Here is a 16,880-nt window from a genome sequence, read left to right as displayed (position 1 = left end):
AATATGGATCTAAAATTAGCCACGAGCTGCCGAATTTTAAAGCGAAGTTTTGCTTCAAGGGATCATAAAAATTTTGTCGTCAATTTTAGGGACATCCGAATGAAATTTAATACAGAGCCTTATTATTTGTCGGAATCAGCCGGATCGGATAACTACAATATATATATCTATATCTATAACTATATCTATATCTATATCCATATGTAATGTATATATAATCTCCCATACAACCGATTATTCACATTTTTTGCTTTCTGGTGTGCTGTGCCTTTAAAATCCTTAACTCAAAACCGGTTGCAAGCACATAGTTTCTTAGGAAAGGTTGTTCAGATTGATCCGTAGAACATTTGCCGAAATGGAAGTTTAATGGAAATACACTCCAACAGCTCTAAATATATATCTGTATAAAAACTTTTCAATATTCCAAGAGATTATATTTTCCGAAAGAAAAGGAAAATGAAAAGACTAAATCACTGGAGGCTTGTTTACATATTAATAATAAACCAAACAAAAATACAGGTATTGGTTGTTAGAACAAAGCGGAAAATTCCATATTATAAAATTTTGAAATAAACGCTGTTTTATACTCGCCAATGTAAGAGAGTAGCAAATTGAAAAAAACAATGTAGTTTTTCAATCTGACTGGAGCACTTGCGATGCAACCTTCTGATATCACTTCCTCTAACCTATGGGCAATACTATTGCTCTGCTGTCTTTCGTGTAGAAATATTTTTTTTCAGACTAAATAAATTTTTTGTAAACTACCTATAGCGTACATGCCTTACATTTTCTATGAAATTTTTTTTTAATTTCAAGTCTTAGGTTTTTAAAATTAACAAAAAATACTTTATATGATTTTTTTGCCACTTGAGCCACAATACCAAAAGTGATCTAAAATCTCTAAAATGAAACTTCTTCTTCTTCATTGGCGTAGACACCGCTTACGCGGTTATAGCCGATTTTACTACAGCACGCCAGCCGTTCTTCCTCTTTGCTACTTGCTGTCAATTGGAGATTCCAACCGAAGCCAGATCCTTCTCCAACTGAGCTTTCCAACAAAGTTGGTTATTCCATTTTCTCATTTGATGCGAATTCAACTCGCTCAACTTTGTTGTTGCTTTCATATCAATTTTTTTTGCCAAGACCGCAGCGCTCAGAGAAATGACGAATGGATAACGGCTTATATCAATTATATTCAAATTTTTAATGTGCTTGTGCTGTAAAGCGATTTCCAATAATGAGCTTCAAATATTAATATTAACACTTTATAATCAATGCTTACTAGCGTTGACCTCTAAGTCACATTTTTTCCTAATTTTTACAAATGGTTTCAGATTTGAATATTTTCGCCAAAAAACTATAATATTTTACTGGAAATGTATAATAAAATCTGCGGTAGTTAATTATACCCTGAACGGGGTATACTATAGAAGTACGGCACCTAGTTCGTAACACCCAAAAAGTAACGTTGCAGACCGGAATAAGTATATAAATAAATGATCAGCGTGACGAGCTGAGTGGATTTAGCCATGTCTATCTGCCCGTCTATATATACGCCAACTAGGCCCTCAGTTTTTGAGATAACACCTAAAATTTGTAATATGTTATTTTCTCACCAACAAACTTCTAATTTTGTCGGATCAGCCGATATCGCACCACTATAAAAAAGCTATCGTATAAGCTGACCGGTTCAAGTCAAGTCTTTGTATGGAAAACTTGGAACTTTTTTAATTAGCTTGTCAATTACAATCTGTACAAAATTTGTCAAATATTATTACCTTATAGATTGCTGCAACCTCCGAATTCAGATAAAGCAACTATAGCAGATATCTGCGATATAAACTCTAGTCTTCGTATGGCAATCTGTTTTTACTTGAAAAAGAAATTCTTAGTTTCTAGTATGCTGTGCCTCAATAATCCTTCACTCAAAACGGGTTGCAATATCTACTTATATCTGTATCTATTTTGTTTCTATTCCAATTGTTTTTGTTCTTGTTCAAATTGGACCAATATAGCATATAGCTGCCATATGAATTGGCCAATTAAATTCAAGATATAGATCTTTTTTTACCATGGAGAACTATATTATAACACTTTTCTTATTTTTGATAACTTTCTACAGTGGTGGTACTGTTTGAATATTTTCTGTATTTTACTAGAAACACTATATTTAAACTGACTCGAAAGGTTAGATTAGGTTAATATGGTAGGCCAATAAGCCACGCAGAGACCAGTTTAGTGATTGCGGTACCAAAGGGATTTCACTTGTTAGGTCCGAGATGAGTAGTCATCATTTACGATGCATGCGCTGAACGCGAATTTTAACAGATTCAGCGGCCTCACTGTCGATACCTCCATCAGTGTATTATACCCCAAATGCTTACAGTGTAGTCTTACCAATGCATAACAAGTGCACAAGAGATGATTTATTTTTTCATTGGTGACCTACTCCAATCATTTCCTGAGGTCTTCTCGATCTGTCAGCCACATCGTGAGGACATGCGTCGCCATGGAAGTATATATGTTTTGAAAAGATTAAAAAAAAGCCTCAAAGACATTTTCAAAGAAGACAATCAGAGGGTTAAAATATGCCACAGAAATTGTGATCAGCAATTCGACTGGTGACACCAAAGCTTAAAATTCCGTACTCAGCACCAACTTTCTCACCCTTTCTGCAGCTCCACACTAGTCACACAAAAAAAGTATTCAAATAAAGCAATTTAGTAATGATTTATTTTTCTCTTCAATTCTCATTAATATAAATTAATAAACAACTTAAAAAAGAAACTCAAAGAAAACCATTTTAAAAACTAAATTCCAGTTTCAAATAAAAATGGATAATTTATAGGTTTTTTTTTTCAAAGTTCAATTGCTAAATCCAGAAAAAACCTAACTTTTTTCCTTGAAAAAAAAAAGTTATATTACATATATAATATATTATTAGTCCAATTTTTTAATACTTATTAACTACAATTTTGAAAATATTATTAAATTTACTTAGTTTATGTGTCAACATTACATATGTAATTTATAAACAACTTAAGAATAAATTTCGTATGAATTCAATTTTCTGCAGCTTGAAACAATACTCAATAAATATTGCTCAAATTCCTGGCAAACTGTCAATTAAAAATTCCGGCCTTTGCAATAGCAAATGCCTGAAAGAAATTTCCATTTCAAGAATTTGCTTAATTATACTCTGAAAAACCCACAAACACTACTCATTCTTTACGCTCATCCCTTTACGCTGTTAATACCTACTTACGGGTAAAGCAAATTCCTTGACAAATCTGCGCCTCAAAAGGCATGCCAAAGGGTTGAGCAGAACTAAAGACACACACATACATATATACTTACATAAACAGCGCAAAAAAGTATATTCTCAATATTAACTGAAACATAATTAGAGGAGTCAATGATGATGGCCAGCACAACGGCCAAGCACCGCGTGGACCTGCCGAGCAAAAGCGAAAATGCCAGCGAATAAATTGCAAAATTAACCCCAAAAAAATAAGAAATCTCAACTTTCAACTTATCAACAGCCGGAAATCTTAGCAACTTTGTGCATCACGGCGCGCTGCTGCAGCAAAGAAATAAAAGGCGCGTCTTGTGGCATGAGCACAAAAAATCGGAAACTTTGAGTCCATAAAAACAACACTTGAAAACTAATTAGACCCTAATAGCGAAAACTTCAAAGTCCAATTATGTATATAACCAAAGGAAGAAAAGCTGGCAAGAAAGAATATAAGAATATGAATGTCTATGCTGAGGCAAGAAAAATTCAAAAAATCAGAACAAACAAAAACTTTTTAATTTTGTAGCCAGTCAGCACTAACGAAGACGCACACGAGGTGCGCACACGAAACGCAGACTGGGCGAAGAAAGCATGAAAACTGGTCAAAAAGTTGATAGTGAAACTGTGCAAGAACTCAATGAACCTACAACAACTTACAACTGAAGCTGCATGTTGTTGTTGTGCTTGTTGTTAGCCTTTACTAGGCAGCCAAAATCGGCTAAAGTAATAGTTGTTTGAAGACAAGCTCTGCGCGCAGCAAGGAGGCCAGTAAGCGAGCGGTAAAATATTGCGAAGCCGGTGGAGCAGGTGGGAGCGAATGGGTGAAACTTGTAAAAGGCGAAAGAAAAGCATTGCGGCTAAATAGAAATACATGAACAACAACAGCGAACTAGCTGATGAGAAACAATTTCGAAAGACAAATGAAACACTAAACCGCACAAAGAAAGTAGAAGGACGAACGAACGAGTATTTGGGCGCCGCAGAGGCAACGGCAGAGCCAGCAGTTGTGCGTGTTGTCAGGGCAACGCGTTGTCGAAATGTGGGCGTGGAAAACAATGCCATAGAAATAATAGCAAAAGCGGCTTAAAGTAAAATAATTTTGCTAAGCGATTTACACTGAGCTGGCGCACACGCTGAGTTGCGAGCTGAATTGCACAATGAACAATGCCAATAAGCGCTGAAACCGAACAACAAAGATAAATTTGGGCAAAATTGAAAAGAAAAACGCTTACGATAAAAATATATTCGCCTAAAATTGTAAGACCAACAAACTGCTTAAGCAAATGCTAAACAAAAGATTTGTGCAAATTGAAACAGAATTGGCAAACAAAGAGATAGATATGTAGATAGTGGAAAAATTTAAATCCTTTGGTTTATTAAGGAAGCTCAGGTTCCAGCAAGGACTTTAAGATATAAAAAAAGTGTACAACAGAGTGTGAAAGTATAGGTGTTTCACGGTAGATAAGTCCGGGATATATACGAATTGAAATATGCTAATTTATTATACCGTTGGAGACACTCACTGTAAATTATACAATCATTTAATATATAATTTTTTTTCTAAATATTTTTTAAAATAATTCTTATAATTTAATATTGATATATTGTTTTTTTATATTTATGAACTAAAAAATATACATAGTTCTTGTTCTCGCAGCCTTCCTTGGCATACTACGGGTTGCTCTATTCTTATTAGTATCCTCGTGACATTATAAAAAACCCCCTTAAAGGTTTTGGTTTAGCTTAGCAGCACATAAAGAATATCTATACTAATACTATAGATAATACATATATAAGAGTTAATAATTAATAAAAGAAATATTTGACTGTTTTTTTTTTATATGAATAGGCTCCGAAACTACATGACGGATTTGAAAAATTCTATCACCATCGGCAAGCTACACTATCTCTGATGAACAACATATATGAATAGATTATCTAATATACTAGCGGATCCGGCCCCGCGTTGCTGTGTTATACATTTTATATTATTATTCATATAATAAACTATTCAATACAGTGAAAATTTTACTTACGACTAAAGGCGAAAATGTTTTTGTCGGTATAAGAATCCAAAGGATTGTACTTGAGGTTTAATTTTGAATATGTTCATACAAATAAAATATTATTGGAAAAAATAACGAATTTAAGGCTGATTTCTCAATGTCTGGTTACCAGCCTTTCCGTCCAGTTAATAGAGTTGTCCGCTTAATAGAGCGTCCATTTAATAGAGCTTTCACTGTACTTTTTATTTATGAATTATTTTTACTATCCTATCTTCTAAGCTGGTTCGAACTGGACACGGTGTGCTAAATTTTACTAAAATCGGTTCAGTAGTTTAGGAGCCATCGCGGACAAACAACGTGACACGTCCTTTTATATATAAAGATAATATAACATTATTTAATTATATGTAAGAAAACGAGTTCACTTAATCACACATAAATTGACGTACATAATATATAATTGGTTCTTGCGGTTTTAAGATAAATTTGCATGAAAGATTGTGTACCACAATTATTTAAAATTCGGCGAAATTATTAGAACACAAAGGGTAAATTTTGTCTTAAAAACAGAGTGATTGATTGATTTTTAAGAAGAAGAAGAATTTAATGTGAATTTATAAATTTAAACAAGAAAAGGCTAGTTTCGGGTGCAACATATATGCTCTTGAACCTTGCTCGCCAGGGAAAGGTGTAAAACGTCAACCAGAGGATCAAAATCTAAGCAATTTCTCAAAACGAAAATAATTATTTCCTCACCTAAAATGCGAAAAGGTAACATCCCTTTCCATATGTTTGCAGTCAAAGAAAAAACGATATATGTAATATTCCACACATATTGAAACTAAATTTTGAGTTTTGGTTATAAAATGGTTATATATTGGTTATATCTTATAGCGGTTGCTTAACATTTTATGCATATGTATGTATATGTACATATATAATAAGATGTAGTGAATCGTAAGCATTAAAAAGTTCAAGTTTTGATTTTTTTGATGTTACGTTGTTTTGCATTTTAGGTGATTATATGTGGTATATGGAAGTTGAGGTAGTAAAGACCCAATTTTATCTATTAATTATTATCATGACACATACTTTTTCCTGAGTTTTATTAAGGTACCTCAGATACCAATTGTATTTTTTATATATTTTAGGCACAAAGATATAGTGTTATGAGTAAAACTTCCTCTGTAATTTTCATTGAGTTAACTCATATATTGGTCGATATATGCAGTATAAAGTCATTGGATAGTTCGAAAATTTTTGTATGAGGTATGAAGAAGAAATTCTCTCAAAACTCCAATTGTATATCTAACACATTGAGTGATATTCTTGGTCAAAAGTCAACTATAGGCACTGGGGACCATACATACGTTGCCTAAGGGCTTGAACAGTTTTTGTTGGATTTGGACAGTTTTTGATCATAAAGTGGCACACTTTAAAGGAATTACTATTGCAAAATTTTATTACGTTTTCTTAATTACTTCTTGATTTGTGTACTAGAAAAGAAATTCGAAACGAATCGAACCACTTTATCATATAGCCATCATACAAACTGAACGATAAAACCCAGCCCTGGTATGGAAGACTTTTTTGTTTCACAAGATATCTTCACGAAACTTTTCATGGCTTAGTTTTCAAAGCAATGGCATCATTTTGAAGAAATTATTCAGATTAAATCACTATAGCATATAGCGGTCATACAAACTGAACGACGGAAATCAAGTTTTTACATGTAATTTTTTTTTTTGTTGTGAAAGGTATTATAGCTTCTGTGCCGAAGTCAACGGTTTGTTTTTTGTTTTTTTTTTTTTCTTTTTTAAATAAGTTTCTGCACAAACTTTTCAACTTTTTTTTTTTCTTTTTTAAATAAGTTGCTGCACAAACATTTCAAACACTTCTTAGTACAGACCATTGTCATATGAAATCAACCTGGGTATGAAAAAACCTTTTATTTATTTAACTTTTCCAAATATTTAAATTTTTTCTTCAAATAGCATATTCAATTTCAAAAAACTTTACTTAAATTTCTTTCTTAAATTTTTTTTTTAAACTGCAGAGCAATTATCTTGTCTTATCTTAACTTTGTTTTTCGAAAAATTCAGAGCAATGACTCGTAAAATTGTTAACTTCTGCCAGTACTGAAAAAGAATGATCTAAACTCACTCCCACATAGTATATTGCTCTACTATATTTCATACAAAAAATTAGAAAAAACAATCACTTTTAAAATAATTTGATAGTACATAAATTTTCTAAACAGTTTGGACATCCGAAGCATAGACGTTTTTCTGTTTTCAATATTTGTTAAGACGACGATAATCGAAGTGCTAGTCGCTTTGCAAAATTTTTCTTTAGATTCCATATATTGCACTGACAAGTTGCTTTCTTTTTCAAGGTGCTGCCAAATCATTTTGGTGTTCTAAATGAGACTTTGGATGAACCAATGAAACGGAACAGTTAGTTTTTGTTTGCAATGCTGAAATATTTCTTTATTTGAAGCCACATTCTAATGTATATTTTTCATTAAAAGAAATTTGTTCCACACTGAAACAAAGAAAAAGAATTTTTTTTTATAGGAATGTACCTTTTTTTATAAAAAAATGGCATAAATTTAAAGTATTTCTCAATGCAAAGTTGGGAAGAACTCGTCAATATTAGGCCGGCTAGTTTTTTTACAATGGAATACGAAAATAAGAAAATACATTTTCGCTATTTTGCCTCAAAGAACACGAAAAAAATGTTTTAACGTAAATTTTGTTTGGAATGACTCATATATATAATATATTCTCACTTAAAATGCAAAACAACGTATCATCAAAAAATTCGAAATTGAGTTTTTTATTGCTTACGATTCACTACAGCATTTAACATACATGTAGCATAAAATTTTCACCTTCTGCTCTCAGATATAACCTATATATTACTATTTTATAACGAAAATACACATTTTGTTTCAATATAAGTTGTTTCTATTGTATCGTTTTTCCTTCACTTGTAAACTTATGGAAATTGTTGTTACGCTATTTTTCATTTTAGGTGACGACATGTCATATCCAGTACCAAGCAGATGCTTTGGAAGAAAAATTTTTAAATTAGAAGATAACTCTTAATATAATTTATAAAACCCTAACAGTGGCGGCAGGTATTTTCAGCTATCAAAATTGGAAAGGTTTATGCATATTTGTTTGTTTGTAGAACACACTGTAAGCCGAAGTAAAATTTGGTTACCCAAATTGTCATGCAGTTTTCGGATATAATTTCATAACCATAATTTTAACCAATCAATTTGTTAACATATTTTATCTATTAGTTCTAGTTCTCAGTTTTTCTAAGATGTAGCATGACATCGTCGCAATATTTGCACATAATATCAATATCAAGAGAGGACGAATGACTTTCTCCGTTTAGTCAGCGAAAATGTATTTAGGCAATTTGACCTTTTAACCAAATTTAGGAAAGCAGAAATACACTTTTTTGTTATTTTTTAGTTTTTAATTTTACACCACACTATACTTGTCCAATGGCATCTTTAAATAGTATAGTTGAAAACGAAAATTGAAAAAGTTCTTAATGTCGAAAATTAAAAATTACAAATTTGTACGATCTAGTCCCTTAGTAAGCAGTCAAAATTTCTTACTAAATCACAAAAAGTATCTAAAACTTAATAAATTCCTTACTAAGTTTTGACTGCTTACTAAGGGATTAGAGTGCACAACTTCGTAACTTTTATTGAAAAATAATTTTTTAATATAATTATGGTTTTTTTTTTAATTCACTGCAGAGTTAAGACCTCAAATTTGCTTAAATGCGTAGCTTGAGGATTTTTACTTTTAAAAATTCACTATAAGTTTATCAACTGTTATGTTTTTTGTATATTCCTTTTCGTACAGAAAAATACTCGTACTAACATACAACTATTTTTTTTTGAAATATTTTTCTCATAAGCTTTTTCAAATAAAACATGCAAAATGCTCCCAAAAGTGTTTTTCCGACTGAAACCAAAAATATAGTGTCTTATATTTGGATTCAGTCGAAATTATGGAAGAACACTTTTAGGAGTATTTTGCATTTTTTATTGTACTTTAACTATCGCTATATGCAGTTCTGCCTTAGAGATGGACTTGAGTAGTTTTTCATATAAGATACTAAAATAGATAGCTAGTAGTACCACTATTAGTAGTAATAAGTTGTCTAAAAGATATCCTTGTTAAATAGAATCGGTCTTTTAACCTAACCTAAAACTACGGTTATCAATACTGCATAAAAATATATAGAATAATTTTTACTATTGTCGGTGATTTTGCAGCAACTTTTTCTTATGGTCACTATTGCTATACAAATTTTTTTTTTTTTATTATAAAGCACGATATTTTCACCAAATCACGGTAGAAATCACAACAGCTGTTTAATTTAAGCTGGACTTCCAACATGTTCTTCAAAATCGGCATAGCTACCAAAAAAATCAGTTTTGAAACCATATTTTTCTTATATAAAAAAATCTCAAAATTCTCGTTTGATTGTAAAAATATATAAATAACCATGATGTCGCTAAAAATATTAAAATATAAACTGGGCAAGTTTCATGTGCAAAAGTTAATGAACAAAGCTACACACTTTTGAAGCATTTCATTCCTTTTAAAGAAAATAAAATAAAAAAGCTGCCACTACAAATTTAACACTTTGATTGGCATGTAAACTCTCTTACCCACCGCAAGGTTTCTTTTAACAAAACAAAAAATACAAAAATAAAAAAGCAAAAAAGCAAAAAAAAGCAAAAAACCAAAAAAAAAACAAAACCATTCAAGTATATGCTACCAAACATAGCTGCATCAGCTCTATTCGTATATTAGCACTTTTGCGCCTAGAAGCACACTATAGCGAAATTACTAAGCCATGTTTTTGAAGTATTTTTCTTAGTGTTTAGCGAAAAATCTTTACTGTCTCCAAATTATTTTAACTTTCTGCTCAACTACTATTATTTTACACACATATTTCACTACTTTCGTACAACTTTGAACTTCTTGCAACTTGACTCACCTTTATGATGTCGTATGTGATGCACGTTGGGTGTACGCAAACAACAAGGTTGTTCATAATATAAATTCCATGTATTTTCGTAATCCGAATAAGCGTAATCCACAAGAGCTAACAGTATTATGGAGGTGAGCAAACGCGACACGGCCGTGCATGCCGCACCGTTGTGCCAGCTGTGTTTTGAGCACATTTTTCACAAACAAATATTTCCTTAAGGTAATACAATTTTATCCGCACTGCTTTATGATCGAATTTTCTGAACAAATTTTTGTGATGAACTATTTTTACACTTGAACTTATGCACAATATTGATTGAAGAAGATTCTTATAATTTTTCCAAAATATTTTTTTTACAAATTTTCAATCAAAATTTAATTTTTTTGAGCACTTGATTTGGTATTTGAGCGTTTGTTATGATTAATTTTATTTTTAGCAATATTGATGATGTATTCGTTTTGCCTTTGATTGTTTTTTTTTTACTGTTTATTTTTTCCGTTTTCTGTTATTTTTTGTTTTCTTTATGTTGCAAGTTGCAAATTATTCCATCGTACTCATTTGCCTTTAACTCTGTTTTCAACTACTAAACTCCACTTGAGTTATCATTTCCATTGTGAAATATTTAACTACACAAAATTTCGTTCATCACCGCATTTCTAAGTAGACGAGTATTTTCGGCTTTCATTGAAGTCCAATATCCGACGAATATTTCGTTTAGACGATTTTTTGTTGCTGACTCGTAGCAGCCGCAAATTGATAACCGCACATCACGAAATTCAAACACGAACTGAGTTCGCTGAGCGACAGGATTTGTATTAAATAAACACACTAGCGACTAATCAAACGTGCCAACGAGCCACTAACACCGACACAACAGCAATAACACACGGGCACGACTCGCGTACGGCGAAAATACGAAAGAATCTAACGAGTGTCTTATTGGCACTGCAACGCCGTGTTGAAAGTATAACAATTGCGGCGAAAATCAACTCGCTTACTGGCGAATCGTTGCTTACGAGCGCTCTTGACACCGGCAAATTAACACTGACGACAATTTAGCGGAAGCGAAACGACGAACACAGCTGAGAGTTTATGCTGTCGCAGAATTCTGTAGCCTTTCATCAAACTCCGCCGAAAAATGAGCGACTCGGCAAATAACGACGACCTCACAGTTTTCGTCTAAAATTCGCCCGTTTGCTCAGGTGTTTCGTACGTTGCGCTGAGCATGCATGTCAATCTGTTTCGTGAGTGTAGCAAACTGCAAAGAGAGTAAAAAATATTTGAATGAAAACGTTAAGTGAGAGAAATTTGAGAGTTTAGTAATATTGAGTGAGCGCAAGCAAGAGCGCGCTATAGTTAACGCCGGCGCATATATGAGGGATATTTTTACGCTCCGTGAAACATGTGAAAATATCCCTACACTCATGCGGCGGAAGGACTTTCAAGGAACTCGTCTATAATTGCTTATTTCGCTGCATATTTGTCTGAGCACTTTGCTGTTGTCTTTGTTTTTGCTCTTCTTCTTCTTCGCATTTATTTGCAAAGCAAGCGTATATTGAACTTGACGCTTTTATTGCGAGACACTTCATTGCTCGCCGGGCGACTACAATGCTCTGCAATATGATTGCCTTCAAGAGCTGCGCTGGCGAGCCTAACAAAAACAATAGCAACACATACCAGCGCAGTAGTGTTGGTGTGAAAAGTCGGTGTCAGAGGCTGAATTTTTCAAGGCTAAGCAGTTGAAGCAATTGCTGCCACAGTGATGGGGACGAGAGCGACAGCGCAGTCAACGTCGGCGCAGTTGCCGACGTCGACAATGGCAGGTGTATGTATAAGTAGAGGCGCGTGAGGCGCGGGTTTAGGCGCTAAGGTGCGAACGTGTGTGGAAACATGCAAAAGTGCACGACACACACACACTATAATATATATTTTCGCTGTGGTCTAGGCATTTAAGTAGTTTTAATGCTGTCTGACGCGCACATGCTGCTTTAAAGCGCATTCAACTGGCCAGCTTAACCCTTTGGGGAATCTGCGTGTTACTCACATACATATACTTTTTGCCTCACAGTCGTCAACGCCGCCTGTAGCGCGCCTTCATTGCTACATCTGTCGTGTCTGTGGGCGCGCTGCAACTATTCCACGCCTGCTGCGCTACAATGTTGCAAATTTTCCACATCACTTTATTATTCGCTATATTTTGCGCCAGCATTCACTCTTAGTTTTGGTAATCACATTTTCTTTTCTTTTTTTTGTTGCGACTCTTTCTTTCTTCGCTTTTTCGGTCCATTCATTCATTCATTCAGTCAGCGCGCACACAATGTGCCGCCGTGAAGAACGTTGAAGCTGCTATACGCCAGACATAAGTCACTCATCCGCCGCAGTGCCGTGCGCCGAGTTCCGAGTGCCAGCAGACAATTCACATGACTTGCAAAGCAACGACGTCAGCAAAGGCAGGCGGATAGACATTGAAACTGCCAGACGAGTGGTCTTATGCGCTGCTAGACTAGCAGGCAGACTAACAGGCAGCGTTACATAAATACAGACTAACGTAGCAAACAGACAAACGGACAGACAGACAGAAAGCCGTGGAGGCGGACGCACGAGGAAAACGGGCAGACAGCGCAGCGCGTCTGGCAACAAGAGTCTCCTTTGTGGCGCGCAAAAGGTGTACGGTGACGTCAAGGTGTTGCTAAGCAGTAAAGCAGCCGTACGTTTAGCACACTTTCGGGCGCAAGCGAACTACACACATGCATACGTAGTCATGGCGTTCAATGAAGATGTGAAATTTGTTGCTGTACATATGAGAAGTAGCAGCAAGGATGAAGTTCTCTGATATGTGTTTTTGTATGTTTATTTGTATACATTTGCCTATGTGTGTGTGTATGTGTTTGTGCTGCTATATGTATTTAACTAGCGCTTGATCTGCGCTAATGCGCTTCCTTTTGCCTTGTTCGTATGCTGGCTGGCATGGAGTTGTGTGTGTTATTTTAACCCCGAATTAATTTCAATTTAGTGGCACAATGTCAAGGCTTCATGCTTGTGGCAAAGGAAGATTAATATGTTGCAAACTTAAACTAGTTTTTCTGCGGTTGCTTCACAGCATTTCGTATTTCTTTTCATATTTTTTCAATAACCATATTTTTTAGTGGAATTTTGTGCGAATTGTTTAAAGGAGACTTAAATTCATCAGCTGATAATATATCTTTCTAGAAATCATAAAGGATGCTTGGAGAAATCCCAGTTTTTAATTGAATTAAAAGTAATTGCATATGCAAGGGTATTACTTTGATACCAGTAGTGTTTCTTTAAATAAAGTTCAAGTGCCTACAAGACAAAGAACCACTCGCAGTAATGAAAATATTGCTGCTGTTCAGGCAAGTGTTGATAAAAGCCACCGTTTTGTCGATTCCAAGGCATTCTCAAGAATATGAGAAAGGCTTTGGTCTCGGTTGTTGCACCGAATTAATGCCAGAAAAGTTTGTAGATTCGATTATACCAAGAAATTGTGATATTTGATGGTCTACAAGAAGTTGTGATTTAACACCATTAGATCACTTTTTGTGGGGTTATTTAAAGTCATTGGTCTGTAGCAATAAACCAGACACTCTTCAAGAAGTCAATATTGAATATTCATGACATATGACTCGATTTAGTGGAAAAGTACTAGAAAATTAGGTTCTTCGAAGTCGTTCCTGCAAAAGAAAACGGAGACGCCATTGGAGTATTCAGAATTTAATTGTATCAATTGTATTTCACATTAAATAAAAAACATTTAAGGGGTCAGTAAAGTAATCTTCTTTCAAACAATTTTTTTTTTTTGCATTTTCTGTTTCCTTATACGCTTAGAATTAATGTAGAAACCCAGTTTCCCATTGGAAGGTTTCGAAAAATATATAATAATCTACGGAAACGACTTAGGTGTCAAAAAAAGGAGAACAATTAATGAGATAACTAGAAACTGACGATTATTTTTAACAGCTTTTCCCAGAAAACTACACACTTTTTTCGTAGACCAGGTCGGACATATAATAATTACCGCTCGACGTTCGGAGAGGTCGTACTCACACCTTAAATTTTTAACGCTTTTTTTTTAAAACACACTTTTTTAAACTGGCGGACATGATTCGTCGAACTACTTAACCGATTTGCTTAATTTTTTTTAATTTATTGACAATGTTATGATAATATTTCGGCAAAGAGACTTAGGGAAAAATGAAAAAAAAAACGTTAATTACTTTTTATTTATCAACATTTTTTCATGATTCTAGTAGGGACGATAACCATTCACGTACTTTTTAAGAATAAATTGGGTTTTTGTGTTCCAGATGATCCAAACATGAGAAATCGTGTCCGCCAGTGAAAAAACGCATCTCATTCACCCAGCCATTTCTCCGACAGATGTCATCAAAAAATTCCGAAAAAATTTGTTTATATACTCCACGATATACCTCATGATATGTGAAAAAAGTTCTATTGTAGAATAAAAATTTCTATGAAAAAAAATGTCAAAAAACAGGCCAGATTACCCTACTGACCCCTTACAATTTATTTATTGGATTTCCTTAATTGGTCTGTTTTTTTTTTTTTAAGAAATCATATCATTCTTATTGGAAAAGCCTGTTTATACCATTGACTTTGATAGACATGACCTATGCATCTTAGAATATATCTGTACTTTCGCAAAAGACTCTACGACATTTCCCATTTTGAATACAGTAATAGCTAGGAGTTTTTTCACACCAAAATATAGTATATGTAAATAAAACGCAATCGCCCAGAACCCGCCAGCTTTCGATAATGAAAGAGGAAGTGTAGACAATCAACTGAGCAAGTCCAAGCTACACATATAGTTGAACTGGACCTGGCACCAAATGATTACTACCTGTTCTTGTTTAGGGCAAATGATGTTGCCAATTAAAAATTTGGCTCAGGGGAAGCTGGTAAAATGATCTATATCAAACTGTTGGCAATAGGAACAAGAGTTTCTCTAGGGTAGCAATATGAAATAATTCTTAATATGCCAATAAGCCATCGAACGAAACTGTAAATATATATTTTGACTAGAATATATCAAATTTATTCAGGAAGTTCCCTGGCAAAACTCCTCTTAATGGTCCTATATCATTTGTGTATATTGTTTTAATATATATTTATTACATTCGTAAGATTTTAGTCCAACATTGTATCATCAACTCCGACAAAGTAGCTTTTTGATGTACTTTTCATTGCTAGTTTTCCAAGACCTGTTCCTCTAACGTTCATTGCTTAAAACAACTTTTGAAGGAGCTGTGTGTTCTGGAGAAGATTAGTGGAATTGCGTTCCCAATTGTCCCCGAGGGGCCAACTCGTCAGCTTTTCAATTCCTTTTTTTCCTCTATGACTTGGCTACCCAGGTGATGTTAACCGAGTTACCTACTGCGTGACTAGTTATTGCCTATTTGTAGAACCTAACGCAATAAGACTAAGTATAGGTGCTACTGATAGCCTTAATTCTGGCTTGGCTGTCCACTAGAGGGCTTACGAACATGCTGGTTAGAGCCGAAGCCCACTTGGCGCCCACTTTTATGTCAAGAATTTCGGTCTGAAAGGGTAAATTGCAGTCATTTAGTTTGAAGCTACCTTTTACGTAAGGATAACTACAAAAGAAGCCAGCTTGTTCCTATTTCTCCCTTTGATCCATCGGTTGATAACAATTGTTTCATTCTTATCTACTGAAGAATGAAAACCGTCCTCCTGGATGTCTTTTTCTCTCTTTCATTGCCAATTTAGTTCTGGATCATTAACAAGGCGCATATAATTACATGCCCGTAATGACGTCCGGATATTGAGTTTTAGCTCCGGAGCCGCTGTTGATTTAGTTTTCATTGCGCCCATAATCCTAATCAAACAGGCCCGTTGCACCTATTCCAGGGCTTTGATGTGGGTATTTTTCGATAACACCATCTACCACACCACAGTACCATATGTTTGTATTGGACAGATGACACTTGTGTAGGGCCAATAGACCATGTGGCGTCGTAAAACCCACAATGACAAGGGCTCAGCGGCAGGAGTTCCTGATTCGAAGGGCTTTAGAAGCTCCGTTCTCATTGTTTTCTCTCCAGCTTGGTTTCTTATCAAGGATAACTTCGATATATTTGACAGAGCTCGAGAGTCCTATTCCACAGTTGTAAAGGGCTCAGCCAGGTAATCTGTACCAGGATCTGCATTAGCTGACGAATCTCTGAAAATGAAACGAGGCCTGATATCTCTATACCAGCTTCAGATTTCAGCTTCTTCTTCTTAATTGGCGTAGACACCGCTTACGCGATTATAGCCGAGTTAACAACAGCGCGCCAGTCGTTTCTACTTTTCGCTACGTGGCGCCAATTGGATATTCCAAGCGAAGCCAGGTCCTTCTCCACTTGGTCCTTCCAATTTCAGCTTAGAGTTCAATATAATGACTTTCACTGTTGTCATCTACTTCCAGAGGCTATAAGTTGTTTAGGAGCCAATAGGCTTTTTCTTTTGAAGGACGATGAAATTACTATACTTGTTTAATTGTAAGA

At 34.6% G+C, this 16,880-nt stretch overlaps 1 protein-coding gene across 3 annotated transcripts in view; it reads right to left on the bottom strand.

The window, feature by feature from the left end:
• LOC126756463 (semaphorin-2A-like) overlaps nucleotides 1-16,880 on the bottom strand; it is a 263,501-nt gene that overhangs the window by 176,510 nt on the left and 70,111 nt on the right. For all 3 annotated transcript variants that reach the window (XM_050469529.1, XM_050469531.1, XM_050469530.1), the window contains one exon: nucleotides 10,339-11,590. In XM_050469529.1, the coding sequence (XP_050325486.1) occupies nucleotides 10,339-10,525 (187 nt within the window). In that variant the 5' untranslated portion in view covers nucleotides 10,526-11,590. The remainder of the gene's footprint in view (nucleotides 1-10,338; nucleotides 11,591-16,880) is intronic.

Source organism: Bactrocera neohumeralis, chromosome 4 (assembly GCF_024586455.1).
Source record: "Bactrocera neohumeralis isolate Rockhampton chromosome 4, APGP_CSIRO_Bneo_wtdbg2-racon-allhic-juicebox.fasta_v2, whole genome shotgun sequence".
In the NCBI taxonomy this organism is placed as follows: domain Eukaryota; kingdom Metazoa; phylum Arthropoda; class Insecta; order Diptera; family Tephritidae; genus Bactrocera; species Bactrocera neohumeralis.
This window is presented reverse-complemented; position numbering and strand designations above follow the sequence as displayed.